Here is a 25,147-nt window from a genome sequence, read left to right as displayed (position 1 = left end):
AATTGCGACATAATTATTAATATTGTTGCATCACAGATTGCATTTCTGTATTAGTGCAATATAAAGCACCTTGAGACAACTGTTGTTGTGATTTGGTGATATATAAATAAAATTTTTGTGTATCCTTCAGGCCCAGGCGCGAATGCAGGAGTCATCTCAAAAGGTGGATTTGTTGCGTCTCTCGTTGGAGAGACGTTTATGTGAGCTGGCTCATGATCATCCCACACATGCTACCATTAAAGAGGCTTTAATGGTAGGCACCTCACCTTCTTACGGCACTCCAAAGAAACACTCCCAGGCTCCAGCCTCTTCCTCATCTTCATCCTTCTTCAAACCAGCCAGTCTAACAGGTTGTTTAAGTCTGCTAGTCTCTTTTAAAAGCAAAATTTTGATCGTCATTTTATTAAATAACCTTTCATAACAACATTTAAAAAAATGTTTTTTTAATTATTTTTTTTACCTGAAGCAGCTTTCCATTGAATTTTCAATAATGTTATACCGAGTAAGAACTAATGACTGAAACGCTTTTCCTTAGGTCGTTTGGAGGTATGTTTGATGGGTTGCCAGGATCTGTTGGAGTCAGTTCCGGGCCGTAGTTGTGTGACCAGTGTCTCAACCACCTCTGGGAGCATCTCGGATATGAAGTCTCTGAAGGTACGAACCGGACGCAGTGCCAAGGCTGAAGACATTTCCTGTAAGTCAACTCTCCAATTTTTTTTAATTTTTTTTTTTAGACCTTTTGTTTTTCTTTGTGTCATAAAATGCAAAAATCCAGTAATGGACACTTAAACTAACAAGTAATTGGTTTCAGAAATGGTGAAACTGATAAGACAAACATTTTTGTATTTCAACACAAACCTGAAGTTGTAGCTGAGTATTAGCTACATTTCCATTAGATACCATTAGATTCCATTAGATATTTTGTCCCAGTAACTTAAAGGTTCCTTCAGACTGTTGGTTATCTGGATCTAGATGTCTATCTCTCTGTGTTAGCCCTACGACAGGCTTGCAACCTGTCTAGGGTGTTTCCCGCCTGTCACCCCATGGTAACTGGGAGGGGCTGGATTAAGTGGAAGAGAATGAATGGATGGACTGTACACAAAACAAACTGCTCCTGTCCATTAGGTAGCTATTATGAGTATTGTTATGACACAGTGCTGTACCAACTGTAAGCGTGATATGCTACAGTTTTTTGGTGATTTACTGCCCTTCAAAAGAAAAAAAGAGATGAACAAAAGCAGCAACACAGTTTCAAAACACCTGAAGGATACACAAAAATACAGACAGGCACAAGGTTTTTTCACCAAAATTACAGGACTGAAAATAAGCAAAAGTATTTTACAAGCTCTGTAGACATGGCCAAATCTTTTCACCATTTTAATTTCAGTCAGCTTCCAGCCAGTCAGAAATGTTTGGAGATCAGATGCAGAGCCCACCCAAGAGTTACTGAAGTTTAGGAGCATTTCCGTGGGTAACATAATTCATACTAAAAGTAGTTTTAATCCTGGTCCTCGTGACCATGATCTAAATTATTTACATTTCCTAGTTCCTCGAGGAGACATTCTTCGGTGGTTTGTTAAACTTTGAAGACTTGATAACATGAGTGTATTTCTTACTGAGGTAGATGTTTCTCCATATACATTTTGAAAGATTTCTAAAATGCATGTTTTCCTGTTTTTTATGACATTAGGTCTAAGAAATGTAGTAAGCGCCGAATTTATGGTAACTGTTTTGATTAGTTTTCTGACTGCATCTGCATCTGTTTTCTTTGTGTTTCAGCGGAGATAAGTGCAGTGCTGAAGGTTGACAACAGAGTAGTGGGGCGCACACAGTGGAGACAGCTGGGCAAAGAGGCCTGGGGCCAGAGCTTCAGCATTGAACTAGAACGGGTCAGTGGCTCCCATGTACTTGCTTTAAGGATCATTTCAAATTATCACTAATATATTATGACAGCGTTAAATTAGTTAGGTTTCAGACTACACGTGCATGCAAATAGGTTATCCTCTGTCAAGCACAACGCAGCTTTAAAGAAAGTGATTTGCACCTGCACCAAAATTCAGTTGATTGTGTCTTTGCCCATTCTCTATCTCTTCACCAATTTCAGGGGATTTGGCTTGCTAGTTTTCTTTGTTTTCTGAAAAAAAAAAAAAAAAAATCTTGTTCACAGACAGCATGGGATCTCAGCTTGGTGAAGGAAAGAAGAATCTTTTATCCTCAGATTCACACTATGGGCTTATTCTTCTCCAACTCCACAGTTCACTTCTTTTCTTCTTAGCGACTGCTGGAGTAGCCTTCCATCATGTCGCTTATCAACATAATCGATATTTATTCTCATCAAATTTAGTTTTAGCTCCCTTTAAACCATCTTTGTTCTGATTGACAGAGACTACATTACAAACTTGGAATAACATGAAAAATAGTAAAAAAAAAAAAAAGTAGTTGTTAGATGCTAACAATTTTTTTTTTTTTGCCCATTCTTTCTCTATAAAGAAAGTTTGAACCTTTTGTTTCCAGTGTTTCTGTATTTATTTTATTATAAAAGGTGAGTGTATCCAATATGAAAAGTAGAACTGCTTATTTATTTATATAAAGCCAATTTTTGTTTAGTGAATCAATGTAAAAATCCTGATAATTCAACTCACTGTATTTTTCTTGCAACTGTCATTCTGTAAAAAAAATGTGTCCTTTTGAAGAGTCAAATTTCTTACATAAAAATCATTTTATAAGCAGAAATGTGTAAAAGTAACTGTAAAGTAATGTTAGGACAAGAAGTCACACACTGTTTTCCTTTGCGGTCAGAGATATAGTATAACCTCTCCGTACTGGATTAGCTACTAGTACACATCCGAACCTACTTAAGAAAGGTTTATCTGGAAGTCACTTTTTGAGATTGACGTGATCGTACCAAACCACAGAGTGCTTTAAAGAAAGAGCTGTAGAGATCAAAATTTTTTGCAAGGGCATATCCTCTTGATTGTGTGGAACTAGTATAAAATTGTAATCTAAAAAGTTCCTGTTTAAGATGTATTATCTAGTAGTCAGAAGAAACGAAAAAGATTTTCTGTTACTTGCGTAAATACTTATTCCACCCAGAGTCATATTGTGAGGTCAGATTCCGAACTGACTCAGACCTGAAATCATGCTGATTTTGTGTCTAACAAAACACGAGATAGTCAGCCATGTCAGAGTCCTCTTGTAAAAAATTTCCCTCTTGCCCCTGCGGGCGGTCTTTTATTCCTTCAAGCTCGGGTCCTCTACCAGAGGCCTGGGAGTTTGAGGGTCCCGTGGGATATCTTTCCTGTTCCTAGGACTGCGCTCTTCTGGACAGAGATCTCGGATTTTGTTCCTGGGATCTGCTGGAGCCACTTACCTAGTTTGGGAGTCACCGCACCTAGTGCTCCGATTACCACTGGGACCGTGTCACCTTCACCTTTCACATTTTCTCGAGCTCTTCTCCGAGCCCTTGGTACTTCTCAAGCTTCTCGTGTTCCTTCTTCCTGATGTTGCTCGTTACATCTGTCACTACGGCTGTCTTCCTCTGCTTGTCCACCACTACCATGTCCAGTTGGGTAGCCATCACTATTTTGTCCGTCTGTATCTGGAAGTCCCACAGGATCTTAGCTTGGTCATTCTCGACCGGTGCGTCTCCCATTTTGACCTCGGGACTTCCAGGCTGTACTCTGCACAGATGTTTCTGTATACTCTGCCAGCCACTTGGTTATGGCATTCCATTTGTGCTGGATTGTCTCAGGGTTAACTTTACAGAGCCTGCACCTGGGGTCTTGCCTGGTGTGATAGACCCCAGCTTCTATGGATCTTGTACTTAGAGCTTGTTCCTGTGCTGTCATGATTAGTGCCTCCATGCTGTCTTTCAATTCAGTGTTGTCCAGCCACTGGTAAGATTTCGGGATGTCAGCCACTTCCTGTATCTTCCAGTGGTATATACCATGCAGGGGCCTGTCCTTCCATGATGGTTCCTCCTCTTGCTCCTCTTTCTTGCGTTTCTGCTGCCTGAGTTAGTCACTCGTGGCCATCTTTTTGCTGATGAACTTGTGGATGTTCGTTATCTCATCCTGGGCTGTGGTGCTGACACTCACCAGTCCCCGGCCTCCTTCCTTTCGATTATCATACAGTTTCAGGGTGCTGTACTTGGGGTGCATGGTCAGGAGCTTCCTCGTCTTGATGTTAGTGCCTTCCATCTCTTCCTTTGGGCAGCTTATTATCCCAGCAGGGTACCTGATCACGGGCAGGGCGTAGGTGTTGGTTGCATGGATCTTATTCTTACCATTCAGCTGACTCCTCAGCGCTTGCCTGACCCTCTGTGTTGTTGTTGCAGCTTTCCTAGTGGCCTCTTCGTGGTTCGCATTTGCCTGTGGGATTACCAGGTACTTGTAGTTGTTCTCAATGTCGGCAATGTTGCCTTCTGGTAGTTCGATACCCTCAGTTCTGACTACCTTCCCATTCTTTGTTACCATCCAACTATACTTCTCCAATCTGAACGACATGTCCTTGCTGGAGATGCTGGTGGTGTGGATCAGTGAATCGATGTCTCATTCACTCTTGGCATACAGCTTGATGTCATCCATGTAGGGTAGGTGGCTGACAATTGCTCCGTTCTGTAGTTGGTATCCGTAGGTAATCTAGTCGATGATCTCACTGAGGGGGTTCAGGCTTATTCAAAACACCACTGGGGACAAGACATCTTCTGTCAGGTTATTGGCTGGTATTTGAATGGGACTGGTCTCTTCTGGGGGTCCTTGGGGATCAGGACTGTCCGGCCTTCAGTAAGCCATTCTGGGTGTCTCTCATCGACTAGCAGCTGTTTCATTTGTACTGCCAGATGCTCATGCAGTGCAGTCAGCTTCTTCAGCCAGTAGGCATGAACCATGTCGGGGGCTGGTGCTGTCCAGCTCTTCATACTGGAAACCCTTTGTTGAATTTCTGCCACTGTGGTAGTTACTGGACCATGTTCAGGTTGCTGTGGTGTGCTCTTAGATCCACTAGCCATTGAGCATTGCCTGTAGGACTATGTAGCTGTGTATTCTGGCGTTACCCACACAATGTTAGGCAGAAGGGTTTTGTGTTGTGGCTGATTGGTGTAGATGACTAATAGAAAAACCTCATAATTAAAAAAATAATTTTTAAATGTAGGTATGTATAATAAATTATCACTTGACCATAGTTGTTTGAGTGAAGTTGTTTTTTTATTGTTCTATTTTATCTTGAACTCATGAAGTTCACCAATTTTTTTTCTACCTGTCGGGTCCTAAAGTAAAATATCTTATTACCTTACATTTTAACTTTTTCCAAATGTTAGTTGATCACCAAATCTGTCTGTCTGTTTCTCTCAAAATTCAAGTTTTTTTTAAGTTTAATAAATTGTAAATGGTAAAGAGTAAGAATGACAGTGCGTGAAATCTGTTTGTAGCTATTTTGAAAACTGAACATCCCTCACACCAAATGTAATAATTCAGAAACAAAAATCTGGGCAAATTAAATATGAAATGATGAAAATATCTGAATTGTAATCCATGTGTGTGAACATACGTGTGCATGTTTCTGTGTGTTGTTCTAGTCCAGGGAGCTGGAAATTGCTGTGTACTGGAGAGACTGGCGAGCATTAAGTGGAGTGAAGTTCTTGCGGCTGGAAGACTTCCTTGATAACCAGCGACATGGCATGTGTCTCCAGCTGGAGCCACAGGGCGTTCTCTTCATTGAGGTTCTCCTGTTCATATCTAGTCTTCAAACTGTTTATTTACCTCTGTGGCATGCATAGACTGTACATAAAAGATGGACATAGCCACAAGCTTAGGTTATGTCATTTCAGAGGGGTATCCCATGGTTAAACATATGTATAGTATAAATTCTGTATCTGTATCCTGATCGCTTTCTCTGTTCTTTTCCAGGTGACATTTATAAATCCTGTCATTGAGCGTCCCTTCAAGCTCCAGAGGCAGAAGCGAATTTTCCCTAAAGAAAAAGGTGGCACCAATTATTAATATTTTTTCAAATTTGTTTTTAGATTTGTTGATAAATGTCGATTTATCCTTGACTGTTTCAGTTGTTATCAGGCAGTTCTTGAATGGAAAATCTGATCATTTTCTGTTTATTGCTTTGATGCTAAACCTTTATCTCATCCTTTTCATACTGACAGTAATTACATAATAATGCAAAATGAAACTTCATTATGTCCACAGTAAGGATACTTATTTTGTGACTGCTCATTTCTCTCAGCACTGTTTTAAATCTAGAACCTCAGAAACAATTCGTGGATGCTTTCACAATCTTTCTTACTTAGAATTGCTATAATCTACTTCACCTACTCTTCAATTTGACAGATAGACATAAAATGTTGCTCCTGGTGTGTCTGTGCAAAATGTCACTACAATAAGCTGGCAGATGTCCAATGATGGACAGGTTAAGTGGCTTTTATAGCATGCTCTACTGGGGATGGACATACAATGATATATCAGCTGATCATTATGTGTGCTTTGATATCAGCTGATCTGTAGGTTTTGTAGCCAAGCTGTTTTATGTCCACACAACAAACCAGAAACCCCCTGGTACCAAAAATTTCTAAATATTACTAAGCAGATGTTTAGAGAATATGGTTACAGGTATTGTATTTCCAGAAAAAAGACTGTTCAAGAAGGAACACTTTTTTTTTTTTTAATCAGAGTATTGCATCAACTCACATAAACTTCTGGCATTTTGATCTGGTCAGTTAGATAGCAGCGGTGGGTGTTAATCACTTTCATCTGGTTTGGCGGTAATGAAATTAACAGGTTCACTAGAGGGGCAACAGAAGACAACCCCAAAATCAGGAATGGCTTTACAGATGGAGACGCTTGGACATTTTTCCCTCTTCATTTTTTCTGCATGTTTTTTCAGTAATTTTGCATTTGGCTAGGCTAAGTGTCACCACTGATGTCATAAGGTGATACCTGGACCCCCTACATGGGTTGCACACGTGGTCCAACTCCTTCAGTATGGCATATCAATACGTGTCATTACCAGAAGGTTTGCTGGTAACAGAACAGTCTCAAGAACATAGAGGTGAGTCCTGGATACAGGCAGTTACTCTAGGAAAACTGGACAGGGCTGTAGAAGGCTAACCCATCAGTAGGACCAGTATCTGTGTAAGGAAGAACAAGATGAGTACTACCAGAGATACAAAATGACCTCCAGCTGGCTGCTGGTGTCAGTGTCTCTGACTCAACAATTAGAAACACCCGCCCTCATCAGGTCATGAGGGAGGGCTGACATCCTCTCGTGGGGCATGTGGACTCTGTCTGCCACACTGGAGCCATTTACTATAGATTACCAGAACTGGTGCTTTGGGGTTTTTACAGATGAGAGTAGGTTCCCATATGGCAGATGTTAAAAGGATTTGGAGAAGCCATGGGGAACATTATGCTGCCTGTGACATTGGTCAACATGACTGGTTTAATGGTAGGTCAGTAATGGTCTGTGGAGGCATATCCATGGAGGGACGCATAGAACTCTACAGGCTAGGCAAGGACACCCTGATTACCTTTAGGTATCAGGATGAAACTCTTGGACCCATTGTCATTGTCACTGATGTAGTGGGTGCTGGGTTCCTCCTGGTTCACGACAATGCCCAGCTTCATGTAGGGGGAATATGCTGGACGTTCGTGGAAAATTAAGGAATTTATTCCTTTGACTGGCCCCACACTTGCCTAACTTAAATCCAACAGAATGCCTCTGAGCATGTGGAGGCTATACAAACTGCTGAGTGCCATTCTGAGTTACTGCAATAAAATTTCAGCCTGCGGCATTGTTTTTTTGTTTTTTGGGGGGGTTTTTTTCACTTTAATTTTTGGGGTGTTTTTAAATTCAGCCCTCTGTACTTTCATTGTCATCAAACAGTGTGGTAACCTTTAATTCCTAAAACATTATTTATTCCACATCAGTGGAGATATCCACATGGCTTCTTTTCCCATTGAGATCTGAGGTGTTTTCAATGTTTTTTGAGCACTGCATTTTCTCTTTACATAGTATTTGCTGCATATAAAACTTTTTCAGTCATGTAGCTCAGATTTAATTTTCTCCCATCATTCCTGCTCACAGGGAAGGACTTCCTGCGTGCTGCCCAAATGAACATGAACTTTGCTGCTTGGGGCCGTTTGATGATGAGCATCCTGCCTCCTTGCAACTCACTGGAGCCCATGAGCCCTCCATTAGCAGCCCCCAGTACTACATCAACTCTTTCACCAGCTCAGTAAGGCTCTGTGTTGTGACCCAGAAATATCTCTTTGTGACATCTATGAAAGAGTGAAATAATAAGTTGTTTGCTTTGGGCTGTTTTTCTGCTCATATTATCAGACTGGACAGATTAACTTGACTAGAAGGCTGAATCTAATGTTATCACTGGACTGTATTTGGAGTGGTTGTATAATGTTATTGAAGGTTATAAAAATATGTGATTCTATATTTTTCTTGCTCTCAAAAAAACTTTTCCCCACACCAGTGGTGGTGGGGAAAAAAATACACAGGAACAAAAACTTACACTACAGAAACATGATTGTTGATAGTTTGTTTTTGCAAGGGTCATTTGACCAATTGAATGAGAAAATGCTCATAGATGTTATAAAGAGAATTTAATTAAGATTCAATTTAAAAAAAAAATTTAATATAGTGCCAAATCACAACAACAGTCGCCTCCAGTAAGGACCTTACAATAATAGAGAGGAAACCACATTAATCAGATGGCTCCCTGTCAGCAAGCATTTGGTGACAGTGGGAAGGAAAAACTCCCTTTTAACATGAAGAAATCTCCAGTAGAGCCTGTTTCAGGGAGGGGTGGCCATCTGGTGTGACTGGTTAGGGTGAAATTACAGAACACCTGTTTGGTTTTGAAATTCGGTCCATGGTAAAAAAAAAAAAAATGTGATTATGTTTATAGTTGCTAAAATTGCAGTGTTGCTTGTAATCAGTAACTGACTTGATTTTTAATGTGATTTAATGAAGAAAAGGAAACAAACATAACCATATTTAAATTTAAAATTGCATGACCCCTTCTAGCCCGCTAATGTGTTTCTCTCTCTTTGTTGTTGAAAAAATGTAAAATTAAGTCTCCATCTCCTAATAAATAAGTGTTTCTGAAGCCTTAGGTAGTATGAGATTTCCTCCATTAGACAGATTTCCCAAAGTCTATCCAAGTTTGGAGGGTCGGGCTTCAGCCGTCTAATTGTAATGCATGTAATTGCTGCCACCAATAATATTCTTTAGCCAAATTTTGGTGAGAAATCTTCTGAAGCGCACATAAAACGTTGTTCCAATATCTATCTAACTCTGCACATGGCCAGAATATATGTATGCAAGTCCCAGTATGTGTACCACATTTTCTCCAACATGTGTTAGTGGCGTGGCCCTTCCATTTGAATTCTCTCCAAGAGTTTGAGCTTGTTACCCTGTGTGCTCCATTGCAGATTTCCTTTTTACATGTAATGTAGTATTTGCAGTTATAGATTTCTCACCCCCATTTCCTCTGTAACTTTCTCCCACTCCTTGTGTCATATTAAGACATTTCTTAATTTTAAATAGCAGAAGAAGTCTGTATTGCTGATGTTAAGCTCATCTTTTATCTGTTTTAAAAGATTTGATGCTATCCTTATGAGGTTGGTATACCTTAATCAGGATGTATTCAGCTCATGAATGGAATTGTTTTGGGCGATCCAAAACAATCATGTCGCATTTTAATCATACATTCAAATATAATTCAAATGTCTTTAAGTGTATATTTATATACTTAAAGCACTCTGCCTCACATCATGCATGCCATTGAGTGTGGGAGGAAGCCCTCACAGACACAGGGAGAGCATGCAGGCTCCACACAGATGGAGATGGGTCTACTTTAGATTAAGTGCGGCTTGTAATATAGACCTGTTTTCAGGTTTGATCTGATTTCTGCCGTATTAATATATGAAAAAAATCTAATATTTTTTTTTAATATGTAATATTTTTCTTTTTTCTAAAGACTTGTGCTTTTATTTATTGAATTTTGTAATATTTTAATTATTTATTTGTCAGTTTCTTAATTCAAGACAATAACTGCAGAATGGTGCAGTGTAATAAACTATATTTTGTTTTGGTTTATTTAAGAGAGCCTGCAGTAATGAGTCTGAATTTTGCTGAAGAACCACCAGGCAGATCTCCACATTCCATAAGAAAGAACAGTAAAAACTCCCCACTGGTAAGCTTCCCGTCTGCGTGACAAATGAATACATACACTAGATGCATTGTGTAATGTGTATAACAAAATAACTAAACTAATCATCTATGGTCTGAGGAGACAAGTGATTAGTCCAGTTTGTTTCAGTTTGTTACCAGGAATATTCAAAAAGTTATGGATGATGGCTCGCATACTGCTCTTGTTTTTCCGTGCGGATTCATTTTCTGTCAGTTCATCTATTTTCTGTTTTGCTGAAGAAACAGTCTTCTAATGAGAACAAGAGCCCAAAGCCCGAGAGACAACCGTCTGTTCTTCCACCTACACTGTAAGTCATGTTGATTTTTTTTTTTTTTTTTTTTTGTTTGTGAATTTGTTAGGTTTGATTAAACAGTTTTTGGTACTCCAGATCACCAACCCAAGATTTTATTTCCTTCTGTGAAATAGGATAAGTAAAAATAAACCACACTTAACTTCCTGTGGTTCCAGTTCTAAAGTAATATACAGGGTGGGCCATTTATATGGATACACCGTAATAACATGGGAATGGTCGGTGATATTAAAGTCCTGTTTGTGGCACATTAGTATATGTGAGGGGGCAAACTCCTCAAGATGGGTGGTGACCATGGTGGCCATTTAGAAGTCGGCCATCTTGGATACAGCTTTTCTTTTTTCAATAGGAAGAGGGCCATGTGACACATCAAACTTATTGGTAATGTCACAAGAAAAACAATGGTGTGCTTGGTTTCAATGTAACTTTATTCTTTCATGAGTTATTTACAAGTTTCTGACCACTTATAAAATGTGTTCAATGTGTTGCCCATTGTGTTGGATTGTTAATACAACCCTCTTCTCCCACTCTTCACACACTGATAGCAACACCGCAGGAGAAATGCCAGCACAGGCATACAGTATCCGTAGTTTCAGGTGCTGCACATCTCGTATCTTCACACCATAGACAATTGCCTTCAGATGACCTCAAAGATAAAAGTCTAAGGGGGTCAGATCAGGAGACCTTGGGGGCCATTCAACTGGCCCACGACGACCAATCCACTTTCCAGGAAACTGTTCATCTAGGAATGCTCGGACCTAGCACCCATAATGTGGTGGTGCATCATCTTGCTGGAAAAACTCAGGGAACGTGCCAGCTTCAGTGCATAAAGAGGGAAACACATCATCATGTAGCAATTGCAAATATCCAGTGGCCTTGAGGTTTCCATTGATGAAGAATGGACCCACTATCGTTGTACCCCATATACCACACCAAACCATCACTTTTGTTGTTCCAACAGTCTTGGAGGGATCCATCCAATGTGGGTTAGTGTCAGACCAATAGCGGTGGTTTTGTTTGTTAACTTCACCATTCACATAAAAGTTTGCCTCATCACTGAACAAAATCTTCTGCGTGAACTGAGGGTCCTGTTCCAATTTTTGTTTTGCCCATTCTGCAAATTCTGTGCGCCGATCTGGGTCATCATCGTTGAGATGCTGCAGTAGCTGGAGTTTGTAAGGGTGCCATTTGTGAGTAGCTAATATCCGCCAAAGGGATGTTCGACTAATGCCACTCTCCAGTGACATGCAGTGAGTGCTACGCTGTGGGCTCTTGCTGAATGAAGCTAGGACAGCCACTGATGTTTCTTCATTAGTGACAGTTTTCTTGCGTCCACATTTTGGCAAATCCAACACTGAACCAGTTTCACGAAACTTAGCAAGCAGTTTGCTAACTGTAGCATGGGAGATGGGTGGTCTCGTAGGGTGTCTTGCATTGAAATCTGCTGCAATGACCCGCTTACTGCGTTCACCAGATATCAACACAATTTCGATCCGCTCCTCACGTGTTAACCTCTTCGACATGTCAATGGCTGTGAACAAAGAGAAACTTGTAAATAACTCATGAAAGAATAAAGTTACATTGAAACCAAGCACACCATTGTTTTTCTTGTGACATCACCAATAAGTTTGATGTGTCACATGGCCCTCTTCCTATTGAAAAAACAAAAGTTGTATCCAAGATGGCCGACTTCTAAATGGCCACCATGGTCACCACCCATCTTGAGGAGTTTGCCCCCTCACATATACTAATGTGCCACAAACAGGACTTTAATATCACCAACCATTCCCATTTTATTACGGTGTATCCATATAAATGGCCCACCCTGTATGTCTAAAAGTTCTGTGTCAGTATGTGTAGATATTCTGTGTAGATGAAATATTTGAAGATGTTCATTTTGCATCCAAAAGGAAGGTTCACTTCTCAGTAACATAAATGTTTGAAGTTTGCTTCTCTAGTTTCTGGTAACAAAGACACTGATTTTTATTTTTTCTCTGAAATCAATGAAGGACTCTATCAGGAGCTAAACATGTGCACTTTTGTATCCTCATGCAGGAAGGATAAAGGGCTTCAAATAGAAGACTTCAAGTGTATTTCAGTCCTAGGGAGAGGTCACTTTGGAAAGGTATAAATTAAACTTACTTTCCTGTATTTGTAAGGCAGCAGTGGGACTGCAACATTTCAATAAAAATGGAATACAATTTATATACAAGTATTGCAATGCAGCGATTGCAAATCTGAATTCAAATGTCAGTGACCTTGACCTCAAAGCTAAGATCAGAGATCAAGTTTTTCTGAAAATCCTGTAAATGCGATAACTCAATAAGGAAGACACCTGGGATTTCCTAATTTATACCATGTGTGCATCTACTAAGCCGCCAGTATTTTTTAACATTACTTCTGTTTCTTGTATTTGATGCAAGGTGCTGCTAGCAGAGTATAAGAAGTCAGGTAAACTGTATGCCATCAAAGCCCTGAAGAAAGGTGATATTGTGACACGTGATGAAGTTGACAGGTATGTAATCTCATCTCGTCTTCACCAAAATGCTTTGACTCTAGTGGATGGTGTCTTGGAACATGTTCCCAGTGCTTGATGAAATTAAACCTTTTCTTTTCCACACCTATTCTCCCTATATGCATGTCTACTTTCTTTATGTCCTTAGCTATTCTACTTTTTCTTTGCTAACCTTGTCGTTTGAAAACTGGTTGGGGGTGAAGGAAGGGAGACCGGACAAAAGAAATGCTGTGTAAAAGAGCCAGAGATAATAATAATTACTAATGATTAAAAGCAGAGAGGTGTATAAACACATTGTGAGTGAAGAGGAAACGCTCAGTGCATCATGGGAATCCCTGGGCAGCCTACGCTTATTGCAGCATAACTAAGTGAGGATTGAGGGTCACCTGATCCAGCCCTAAGTATATGCTTTGTCAAAAAGGAAAGTTAGAAGCGTAATATTAAAAGTAGAAATGCTGTCTGTCTCCTAACTCTAAACTAGAAGCTGGTTCCACAGAAGAGGGGCCTGAAAGCTAAAGGCTCTGCCTGCTGTTCTACTTTTAAATATATTAGAAGGATTTAACAGGGAGCCAATGAAGATAAGCCAGTATGGATGAAATACGCTCTCTTTCCATTCCGTGTCAGTACTCTTGCTGCAGCATTTTGGATCAACTGAAGTCTCCCATCTCTTTCAGATTGCATCTTCTTTATAAGATTTTAATCAACCTGTATGCATCTTCTTCCAGTCTACATCATCCTCTGTTCCTCCCTCTTTAAAAAGTAAAAAGAAATCTGTTAACTGCTATTCATAAATAAAACTAGTGCCTGTGTAACCCAGGTTATATTTTGTAGTTACAGATTAAAGAAAACTGTAGATTTAAAGATGCCTTCACAAGACAGTCAAAGTTATTGTTTTGAAAAGAAGCCAGCTAAAGGCTGATTCAGTGGGACTGTGCCCATTACAAACTTGGCCGGGCAGAATATAGGTTCTAGCTTTCTCATCTAATTTACATGAGTGAGTGAGTGAGTGACGGATGTCAGTTGTTGCAGGGAATGAAAGAATGAAATGAATGAAAGTGAGTTTTAGACTATCGGTACAGTGAAATTTTGTTAAAAGTTAGAACTTTTGGCCAGTTCTTATTTTTTTCACATTCCTTCAGAGCGCAGTTTCAGGGTTTAAAGTTAGTTTACATCAGAGTTTGGTTATAGCTCTGCAATGGTTAAATACAGGTGTAGGAATCTTGGGAATGCATTAATGTAAATGAATGCACACACAAAGAGAGCCAAACAAACATGCTTGTGTATGTGTGTCCCTCCTCCTGCACAGAGTGGAACAGCCTCTCTAGAGAACAACTTTTAGGTAAAAGACAAAATGTGAGAACTGCTCAACCACACAGCATCAGACTTGGCATGCACCCACCATTTGCAGATTAGGTGAACAGCTGTTGAGCTAGATGAAGAACAGACAAAAAGATTTATCAAATAGAATACAAATAATAATTTTAATTAGTGTTTCTGCATGCTGGAATGTCATCCCTTTCTCGCAATTTGTTTTCTTCAGTGTCTCTTTGCTCTCCTCTCTTACCCTCACCCCCAGCGAGTCACAGCTGAACCTGGTTCTGCCTGTGTTTACCTTCTGTTAAAAGGGAGTTTTTCCTTCCTTCTCCTTTCCCTCCTTATCTGAGAGTATCTCTGAGGAGGAGATTGTAAAGGTAATTAATGCTTTACAGAATGGAAAAGCTCCTTGACTGAATGGATAAGGACCTGAATTTTATAAGATAATTTAGAGCTGACTAAAAGTCCCTCTCTCAAATATGTATCTCCACTCAGCAATGACAGGCTCCCTCCAAAGGTCATACAGCAAATATGTCGTTGATCCTTAAAAAAGATAAACTCCCTGACAAGTGTGGCTCTTATTGCATAATTAGCTTAATCAAGGTTGACAGCAAAATTTTCTTCAAAATCCTGGTAAAAGGCCTTTGTAGTTAGCGAGAGCTTGGATGCGTCTCCACACCTGGCGGGGGTTGTTATCAGTGAGGAAGCCCTCTGTCCTCCTCCTGTAGGCCTCCTTGGCCTGTTTGATACCTTCCTCAAGTTGGCTGTGGGAGCGCGGTACATGGAAGGCTGAAGGCTGAGTTACGAGTTCTGATCCGTGCCTGTACTTCAGTCATCATCCAAGGTTTTCAGTTATGAAAAACAGAGATGGTTTTAGTCATTATCACATTCTCCACACAACACTTAATGTAGAAAATGACAGAGTGAGTGAAGGTTTCCAGGTCCTGCTGTTCGAAGATGGACCAGGCTGTCAGATCAAAACAGTCCTGTAGCTGGAGTCGAGCGTCATCTGGCCATGTTTTAATGACCCAGGTGCTTGGAGAACTGGGGGGGTGTAGGTAGGAATGAGGAGCAGAGAGAGTAGGTCAGATTGTACTAGGTGGGGCAGGGGTGTTGCTCTGTAGGCCCATTTAATGTTACTGTACACATGGTCTAGTGTCCCGTCCCGGTTGTCGTAAATCTCTGATTGCAGCTCCTCCCATTTTGTTTATGAGGAATCTCACGTTTGGTGAGGAAGATGGATGGAAGTGGGGGTTGTGTTGTTGTTTTTGCAGCTGAACACGATAGCCAGTGAACACAAAAAGGTGCACAGTATTTGTGAGCGCGTCGCATCTGCATATTTCTGCCCCCATCTTTAATTAACATATATTAGTATGAGGATGATTACTCTGACCTGTGACATCTAAAGATTGAACTGCAAGGGTCTGAATAGAGTTAAGACTGTTGGAAGGAGATGATGGATATTAATATGTCACTGTATCTGTGTGGTCGTGTTCAGCCTCATGTGTGAAAAGAGGATCTTTGAAGTGATCAACTCGTCTCGTCATCCATTCTTGGTGAACCTGTACGGCTGTTTCCAGACTGCAGACCACGTGTGCTTTGTGATGGCCTACTCGCCCGGAGGAGACCTCATGACACACATTCACAACAGCATCTTCAACGAGAGTCAGGCTCGGTGAGCTCACGGTTTTTTCTGTAAAACCTGCCGCTACAATCCAGGACTGTGCTGTTATTTCTACCACTTCTCTGATTTTTAGGTTTTTCTCCTCGTGTGTGCTTCTGGGTCTAGAGTTTCTCCACAACAACAAAATAGTTTACAGGTGAGTCCTTTCAAGGCAGTTTATTACTATATCCTCGTAACTACGAGCTGCATGTCAGGAGCATGAGGCATCATTTTTTCTGTTTGCATGTTTGTGTCATTCAGAGACCTGAAGCTGGACAATCTGTTGATGGACGCAGATGGCTTTGTAAGGATAGCAGATTTTGGCTTGTGCAAAGAAGGTAAATAGATTTTTATTTTATTTTATTTTTTTGTTGAAAAATCAAACTGTGTGGTCTTTGTATCTTCAGCGCAGAAAGTCAAAGCTTTAGATTTTGTGAAGATTTCAGAACTGTATAGTGTTTGTGTCAAAGGCTATGAATGTACATGGATAGTTTGTAATTAATCACTCACACTTATATGCATGAACAGTACCAACTAAGCAAGTATGTAATCAATCCCTGTAGTCACTCTGTGACACTTAAATGTGCGTAGGAATGGGCCACGGGGATCGCACGTCAACCTTTTGTGGCACACCAGAGTTCCTGGCTCCAGAGGTGCTGACAGACAGCAATTACACCCGCAGTGTGGACTGGTGGGGGCTGGGGGTCCTCGTCTATGAGATGCTGGTGGGGGAGGTTAGTGTAAACCATAAACTGTATATAAAGATGCACCATGTCATAAAGTTGCAGGAAGAAAAAGGTTTGGGTTTATTGGGGCAATGTCCACCTTCACCTTCAGTGTCTGGTGTAGACCTTCCTACACATTTCCATTAATTCTTGATGACTGCATTACTCATTCCTCCATACAGAAGAGCTTAAACACTGATGTTACCTCACATTTCCTCACATGAAATGCTTGGTTAGCTCAATTAGCTTTTCCTGTTAGACTTTGCTGCCAAAATGCTAAATTCAATGCTCTATTAATGTTGAAAAGTCATCCTAGCTCAGACAAACCAAAATTACTATATTAAAATCACGTTTCAGAGATGGGATAAAGTCATGTTTAGACATGGGGTGTCTAAATATGACTTTGACTTTAGGTCAGGAGGTAACCAGGTCATTTACTAATTGGAAGGTTGGTGGGATGATCTCGGCTGGGAACATGATTATGTGTGAATGTTAGATAGAAAGCATTTCAGTGAAGAGAAAGTAGGGAAAAAAGTGCTATATAAGAACCGGTCTATTTAGACCAAACATGAATTATTATTGTAGGGTCTTGACCTTACAATATAAAGCGCCTTGAGGCAACTCTTGTGATTTGGTGCTAAGTAAAAGAAAAAAAAAAAAAATCGGAAAAGAAGTGAATGCTGGACTGTTTATGGACAACTAACAACTATTTGTATATACAAATGTTTATTTAATTACAGTTAGGTCTGTACTTTGTTGAACAATTGTACTATTTATAGTTTTGCCTCTGTACACCACCATATTGGATATTCAGAAAAAAAAATTCAATTTAATTCAAAGTGTTAACAAAGGTTTTCCATCAATGGCTTAACCAAATCCCAGGAATCAGGTGACCCCCAATGAGCAGCCACTTTGGTGACAGTGGGAAGGAAAAAGTCCCTTTAACAGGAAGAAACCCTCTGCAGAACCAGGCTTAGGGAGGGCCAGCAATGTGCTGCAACTGGTTGGGTTAAGGGGAGGAAGACAGGACAAAAGACATGCCATGGAGAAGAGCCAGAGATAAATAATACCCAACTATTAGATGCAGTGTGGTGTATAAATACATGGTAAGTGAAAAGGGGCGAAAAAAGGAGCATTACTAAGGGTGGATTCAGGGTCACCTGATCCAGCCCTAACTGTAACCTTTGTCAAAAAAGAAAGTCTTAAGCCTAATCTTAAAAGTAGAGAGGTTGTCTGTCACCTGGGGCCTGAAAGCTGAAGGCTCTGCCTCCCATACTACTTTTAGATATCCTAGGAACCACAAGTAAGCCAGCTGTCTGAGGGCGAAGTGCCCTGTTGGGGTCATTAAGATAAGATGGGGCCTGATTATACAAGACCTTGTATGCGAGGGGAAGGATTTTGAATTAGATTCTGAATTTAATAGGAAGCCAACAAAGAGAAGCCAGTGTAGCAGAAATATGCTCTCTCTTTCTAGTCCCTGTCAGTACTCTTGCTGCAGCATTTTGGATTAACTGAAGTCTCAGGGAGTTTTTAGGACCTCCTGATAATAATGAATTACAGTAGTCCAGCCTACAAGTAATAAATGCATGAAGTAGTTTTTCGCTGTCAGTCTGAGACAGGATATTTCTAATTTTAGAGATTTTACGCAAATGGAATAAAGTAGTCCTACATCTTTGTTTAATATGTGCATTGAAGGACACATCCTGGTCAAAAAACGACTCCAAGATTTCTCACAGTGTTTGGCCTCCAGGGGTTCCTGTCACGGAACCCTGTGGAAATCCATAATTAACCTCAGTGTGGAAAGAGGACTCTCCATTTAGGCTACGTTCACACTGCAGGTCTTAATGCTCAATTCCGATTTTTTGATCAAATCCGATTTTTTTGTCTGCTTGTTCACACTACAAATAAAATGCGACAGCAAACGCTCTCTAGTGTGAACGCTCAAAGCGGCCCGCATGCGCAAAAGAAGACGTCACACACAACGCGCTCTGTTTAGACCCAGAGCAAACAATATTGTTTGACTGATGGCCCTTAATATAAAGACTTCGGACTTTACGTTTCCCAATTTTTCCTTTAAGTTATTTTGTTATTTACATAATAATGTAAATAACCTAATAATTATCCTTATTGCTGTTTTAGAGGAGCGGTGCTTCAAAGGATAGTTGCAGATTTCTGTCAGAATCTGCAGATTATACAGTACAAATAAAATGTTCACGTTGTGTTCCCAACAGTTTCACTGACATCTACACTGGATGGCCAGGAAGCGTTCGCGATGTCTTCTTGGGTGCTTCTCCGGCACTGATAATTGGCGTCTGTCTTGTGTCAGTGACGTAAAAGACGGATTTAATGTGACATGACCGTTCAAACAGCAGTCGCTTTCTAAAACATCGGATATGTATCGGATTCAGTACCACATACAGTGACCCAGATCGGTTTGAAAATATCGGTTTGTGCCGTTCACACTGTCATACCATGATCGGATATGGGTCACACAGGGTCAAAAAAATCGGATTTGATGCGCTTTCGCCTGCAGTGTGAACGTAACCTTACATGAACAAACTGGAGTCTATTAGATAGATATGATACAAACCACTGCAGTGCAGTACCTGTAATACAGCATGCTCTAATCACTCTAATAGGATGTTATGGTCAACAGTATCGAACGCTGCATTGAGGTATCGCAGGACAAGTACAGAGATGAGTCCACTGTCAGAGGCCATAAGAAGATCATTTGTAACCTTCACTAAAGCTGTTTCTGTGCTGTGATGGGCTCTGAAACTTTTCAAATAAACCTTCCTTTGCAGATGATTAGTTAGCTGTTTTACCACTACTCTTTCAGGAATTTTTGAGATATAAGCAAGGATAGCCAGGTCAAGTGATGGCTTTTTAAGTAGTGGTTTAACTACTGCCAGGCCGAATGCCTAATCAGCATTCACATTAATTAATAGTTAAGGTTAAAGGAATGCTTGGCTCAGAGGAGTCAAGAGGCATACCCAGTGAAGATGTAAAAACACCTCTGTGTGAGTAGAGTTCAGGTAGCTGTTTGGCACAAGGCATTGGAGCCTTGCCTGGAGCATATGCCTGAATTATATCCTTAAAAAATGTAAAGAACAATATGAAGTTAATACAGCTCTGTTCTTTCTTTCAGTCTCCTTTCCCAGGCGACGATGAGGAAGAAGTGTTTGATAGCATTGTCAATGATGATGTGCGTTACCCCCGCTTCCTTTCTCCTAACTCTGCATCCCTCATTCAGAAGGTTGGCTCCCAGACTAAGGAAACTGAATTCTCCATATGAAGCATTTTATGACCTCTTCAGTTCTATTCACACCTTTAATAATGGAGTAGTGCTCAAAGTCTAAACTGTCTGTTGAGCTTGTTAGCACATTTGAATTCTATTTATATGATCTGAATATTCTAAATGCTGTTGACCTAGGCTACTACATCACTTTCTTTCTCTCGCCTGTGTTTAAGCTGCTGCAGAAAAATCCTGACTTGAGACTGGGAGCAGGAGAAGAGGATGCCTTGGAGATCAAAAGACACAAATTCTATGAGGTCAGTGTCCAGTTATTGTAGCTACTTCAACTGAAGTCACTGAAGTACCCAGTACGAGTATGAGATGAAATAGTGGAAGGACAGGTGCTGAGTAAAAGCATCTGAAAAGTAAGGAATCACAAAGAGCTGCACAAGTAAACAGAATAAAAAATATGAGAAAATTAAATACCGCAGTTCCAATACAAAATCAGGTTAAGACGGTAGTCTCAACAAAGACTTGTCAGGTTAAAGAAAAAGGTTTTAACTGCTTTTTAAGCAGAAGTCCAGAGTCAGCTAACCACATTAGTGGAAGATTATTCCAAAGTCTCTGTGTCCCCTACTCTTTAAACTTCTTTAAAGAACAACTAACAGATTCTGAGTCTGTGACTGAAGAATGTGAGCAGCAGTGTGTTTAGTAAGCAGCTGGGATAAATAGCCTACGGCCTGGCTGTTTACTGTTCTGTATGTCGTATAAGAAATTGAAAATTAATCCTAGAATCTAGTGAGAGTCTGTATAAAGAATATGAAAGAGGAGAAATGTGAGTTTGTTCGGAGGTGTGAAAGGGATTATCTAAGGTGGTAAACTGGGCATTTTAGTAATCATGCAATCGCACAAATGAATGATCTTGTCCAGTTCAGCCAAGGCGTCTGTGTATGTAACAATTTAGAAATACTTCTATAAATGAAAGAAACGGCAATGGAAAATAGATTTTACTTGTTCTCCAGAGATCACAATTCTGGACTTTGCATTTGAACAAAAAGAAACAAGACTGATTTTAGGACATAATTCAGGAGGAGCTATAACCACGGAGTCAGTCTTGTTGCCATTTATAGTTTAGAACAAGGTAACAGATAGTGAGCCAGCTCCTAATCTGGATTAAACAGTGGACTAGGGAGGAAGCCTGTCCAGCACACAATGTTATGTTCAAGGATAACTTCTTCATCCTAACAGAGAAAATCCTTGCAGATAATTAGAAAGAAAACCTATCTAATGCAGAGCCAGAGATGCCAAGCAGAATCTTAAGCCTATTAAGTACAAATTTCTGGTCAACAGTATCAGTTGCACTGCGGTCAAATAGAAAGAGTATAAAACAAGTCCCTGTATCAGAAGCCATCAAAAGATCATAACAGAGCTTCAAAAGTGGAGTTTGGCTTTTGAAACAGTTAAAAAATCTGTCATTTGGAGAAAATGGTAAAAGATTTGAATTGATGTTCTGCAAGTGTTTCTTCATAATTTGGTAACAAATAATGAGTTAGGCCGTTTTATATAGGAGGGAACACTGCCTCGCCTCAGTGAGCTGAAAGCAAAGATGTACTAATGGTGGTGGAAGTCTCAAATAGGATGTAAAGAAGGTAATCACTGAGTCATTAAGTGTAATTAGAGAAAAAGAAGTAAATGATTCAGGGCACTGAGAATCATCCTCATTAGAACAGGGTGGAGGAGAAACAATGCTATTAACAGTATCAAATAATAACCTGGGATAATTGTTATTACAATTTATGAGATTATTTAAATGAGTTTTTTTAATATATTCACAGTGCGCAGCCAAACCCATTGTCATGCACAATCATTATTAATTTAAATATTATTAGTTTCGACAGGAATGATGAAGAGCACAAGTTTGATTATTTAACCAGTGAGCAAGAAACAACAGTGTGACTGACTTTGTAGAGAGTGACCTGAGCATTGTTGTATGGTATTGACCTTATAGTATAAAGCTCCTTGAAGCAATGGTTGTTGTGATTTGTTGCTATATATAAATACAGTTGATTTGAATTGAGGCAAAGGAGTTCAATACAATACAAAACAATTTTTTATATATAGCACATTTAAAAACCAGGGGTGTGCCAAAGTGCTTCACAGAATCAATTAAGTGCAATTACAGATACAAATATACTGACAGGTGGGAGACATAACTATCCAATATACACCAGGCACAGTAGGCGCACAATAGGCACACAGTAGGCACAAGCCAAAGGCTGAAGGTTAAATCATTATAAGTTATAATCAGAGCAAAACGATAAAGTACAGTACCATTACAAATGCGGGCTCTAGGAAGCCGGAAAGGCTAGGCTAAAAAAATAAGTTTTTAATCGAGATTTAAAAGATTGAATTGAATGAGACGCGCAAATAGCTTGAGGAAGATTATTCCAGAGGTAGGGAGCAACAGAGGCGAATGCACGGTCACCTCTGGTCTTAAGCCGAGATCAAGGTTGCACTAGGAGCATTTAGACTGCTGATCTAAGCGCTCTCCTAGGGGTATAAAGGCTGAGGAGATCATTAAGATAGCTGGGTGCGGTATTATTTATGATTTTAAAGGTGAACAATAAGATTTTAAAATCAATGCGATATTTAATGGGGAGCCTGTGCAGGTCGGAAAAAAATGAAGTAATAGACTCAAACCTACCAGTCCCAGTTAAGAGACGCGCACCAGCATTTTGAACGAGCTGCAGTTTGTGAATAAGGGCAGAATGTAGACCAGTATAAAGGGAATTACAGTAATCTAATCTGGAAGTAACAAAGGCATGAATAAGTTTTTCAAGGTCCTTACGTGGTATGTAGGGCTTGGCCTTAGAGATAAGGCGTAATTGATAGAAACTGGATTTAACTACAGAGGAAACATGTTTGTCCAGCTTAAAGGAACTGTCCAAGACAACACCCAGGTTCCTCGCAGTATCAGAAAAAGGGTCAGCAAAGGGCCGAAATATACCAGTTATTTCAGCCTGATGAATGGGACTATCGAAGATTACAATTTCCGTCTTCTTGTCATTCAGAATGAGGGAATTGCTCAGCAGCTAGTTTTTAACTTCATTCATACAATTGAAGAAGTGTTGCAACGATGATGTGACATCCTCAGCCAGTTCGAAATAGATTTGAATGTCATCCGCATAAAAATGAAAAGAAATATTGTATTTTTCAAGGATTTGGCCCAAGGGTAACAAGTATAAAGAGAACAGCATAGGACCCAGTACAGACCCCTGGGGGACACCAGAGGTAACAGGGGCAGTAGAGGAGGAGTAGGTACCCATTGTAACAGAAAAGGACCTTTCTGATAGATAGGATTTAAACCAGCTAAGGGCACTGCCCGTGATGCCCATCAGATGCTCAAGCATCATTATGGTCCACCAAATCAAAAGCAGAGGACAAATCGAGCAAAGCTAAGACCACAGGGCGCCCTGAGTCAGCGATTGAGAGGAGAACATTAAAAACGGGGGTTTGGAAATTGGTCTAAAGTTAGCGAGTTCATTAGGATCGAGGGAGCTCTTTTTGAGAATAGGATGCACTACAGCATGTTTAAAGGCAGCTGGAACGCTGCCCGACAACAATGACAGATTCAGTAATGATAAGATATAAGGCCCAACAACGTTAAATCCATATTTAATAATGCGAGATGGAAGGATATCATGAACAGCGTCTGGTTTTTAAGGTGGTCAATTATTCCCTTAAGAGTAGGAAGTGAAACTGGATTAAAATGATCAAGGTTAGTAGAGCAACGCAAAGGAGGGGCCTGAGTCATCACAGGGGCGTGTGAGACTCTTAGAGATAAAAACTCTGCCTGTAAAATGATTTAAAAATCGTTCACAAAGTGCCAAGGAAGCCAATCTAGGTGTTTCAGGACAGGGATTAACCAATGAGTTAAAAGTTTTAAATAAAATAGGGTTGTGGCTGTTATCTGTAATGACAGCCGACAGGAAAGCCGCTTTAGCCAACTTAACAAATTTCTGAAATTCCAGGCGAGTCCTGCGCAAGATATCAAAAGACACCTGGAGCTTATCTTTTTTTTTCCAGGGTCTTTCAGCTTGGCGGCAAGCGCGTCGTAGAGCACGTATGGAGTCATTTAACCATGGTTGAAAGCAGCTTCTAGGCTGTTTTACCTTTATAGAGGCAACAGAGTCCAGTAAAGAGGAGCATGTAGAGAGAAAGGAGTTAGAAAAATCATCAACTGCAAATGGTGTAGTATCATCAATGTCAGGAAGAACAGATTTGGAGAAAGCAGCTGAAAATTCAGCCAAAGACCCAGCATTGATTATCCGCACAAGACGTTGAGGACCCTCAAAGTTCTGATCCATTTTGCATAACTCAGCATCAAAGATAACCGGGAAGTGGTCGGAGATTCCAATGTTGGTAATGTCCCTGATACAATATTCAATTCAATTCAGTTTTATTCATATATATGAGAAATCACAGCAAAATTCACCGTAAGGTGCTTTATATTGTAAGGTAAAGACTCTGAAATTATCAAGAGGAAAATCCAGGGTGCACGTAAAAATGAACACTACATGTGTCACAAAAAGTAATTTATGTTTGGTTGATTATTTCTTTGTTGTAACAATAACCAATTCTTCTACCATTGGAAAGTCTATTTATGTGTAAGGAACTGTATTTGTGTCTTGTCTGTGAAGGTTCCCAGTCATCCAGGTCATGGTAATCTAAGGAGCTTGGAAAGAAAAGCGACTGAACTTTTTTAACTTTTGTCTTTAAGAAACTTAAAGAAGTCCGGTCGCTTTTCTTTCCAAGCTCCCTTAGATCATTTGTGGCTTGAGCAGTAGAGTTGAGTATGTGGGTTGCACCCATGGAAAACCTACCAAATCTTCTCTGCCAATGCCAAACAGCTTATTCTGCTATTGACCCTTTGGTGTCATTTGTTGGATTGGATGATTGAAGTCTGAAGAAACAGTAAATGTGTGGCAATTTAACAATTTATTGATTATTTTCTTCTTGGGTGCAACCCACAAATGTGGCACAATTTAAGGGGAAATAAACCGGCGTTCCAACGGTTTAATATTTTTACAACAAAGAAATAATCGACCAAACACAAATGTCCGAATGTTTTTGGGCATTAATTGTCATCGCTTTAGTGGAGAGAGCCACCAG

At 40.1% G+C, this 25,147-nt stretch overlaps 1 protein-coding gene across 2 annotated transcripts in view; it reads left to right on the top strand.

The window, feature by feature from the left end:
- pkn3 (protein kinase N3) overlaps positions 1-25,147 on the top strand; it is a 33,715-nt gene that overhangs the window by 7,523 nt on the left and 1,045 nt on the right. Inside the window, exons 6-21 of one of the 2 annotated variants that reach the window (XM_031734247.2) lie at positions 131-350; positions 536-694; positions 1,780-1,889; positions 5,576-5,719; positions 5,907-5,982; positions 8,092-8,242; positions 10,126-10,216; positions 10,459-10,520; positions 12,579-12,648; positions 12,947-13,038; positions 15,851-16,027; positions 16,110-16,172; positions 16,277-16,353; positions 16,607-16,749; positions 19,889-19,996; positions 20,212-20,292. In XM_031734247.2, the coding sequence (XP_031590107.1) occupies positions 131-350; positions 536-694; positions 1,780-1,889; positions 5,576-5,719; positions 5,907-5,982; positions 8,092-8,242; positions 10,126-10,216; positions 10,459-10,520; positions 12,579-12,648; positions 12,947-13,038; positions 15,851-16,027; positions 16,110-16,172; positions 16,277-16,353; positions 16,607-16,749; positions 19,889-19,996; positions 20,212-20,292 (1,824 nt within the window). Of the gene's footprint in view, positions 1-130; positions 351-535; positions 695-1,779; positions 1,890-5,575; positions 5,720-5,906; positions 5,983-8,091; positions 8,243-10,125; positions 10,217-10,452; positions 10,521-12,578; positions 12,649-12,946; positions 13,039-15,850; positions 16,028-16,109; positions 16,173-16,276; positions 16,354-16,606; positions 16,750-19,888; positions 19,997-20,211; positions 20,293-25,147 lie in introns of both variants that reach the window. The other variant, XM_031734246.2, reaches the window with a different exon arrangement.

This window comes from Oreochromis aureus, linkage group 7 (genome assembly GCF_013358895.1).
Source record: "Oreochromis aureus strain Israel breed Guangdong linkage group 7, ZZ_aureus, whole genome shotgun sequence".
Lineage (NCBI taxonomy): Eukaryota > Metazoa > Chordata > Actinopteri > Cichliformes > Cichlidae > Oreochromis > Oreochromis aureus.
The sequence above is the reverse complement of the archived record's forward strand: the minus strand, read 5'-3'. Positions and strand labels throughout refer to the sequence as shown.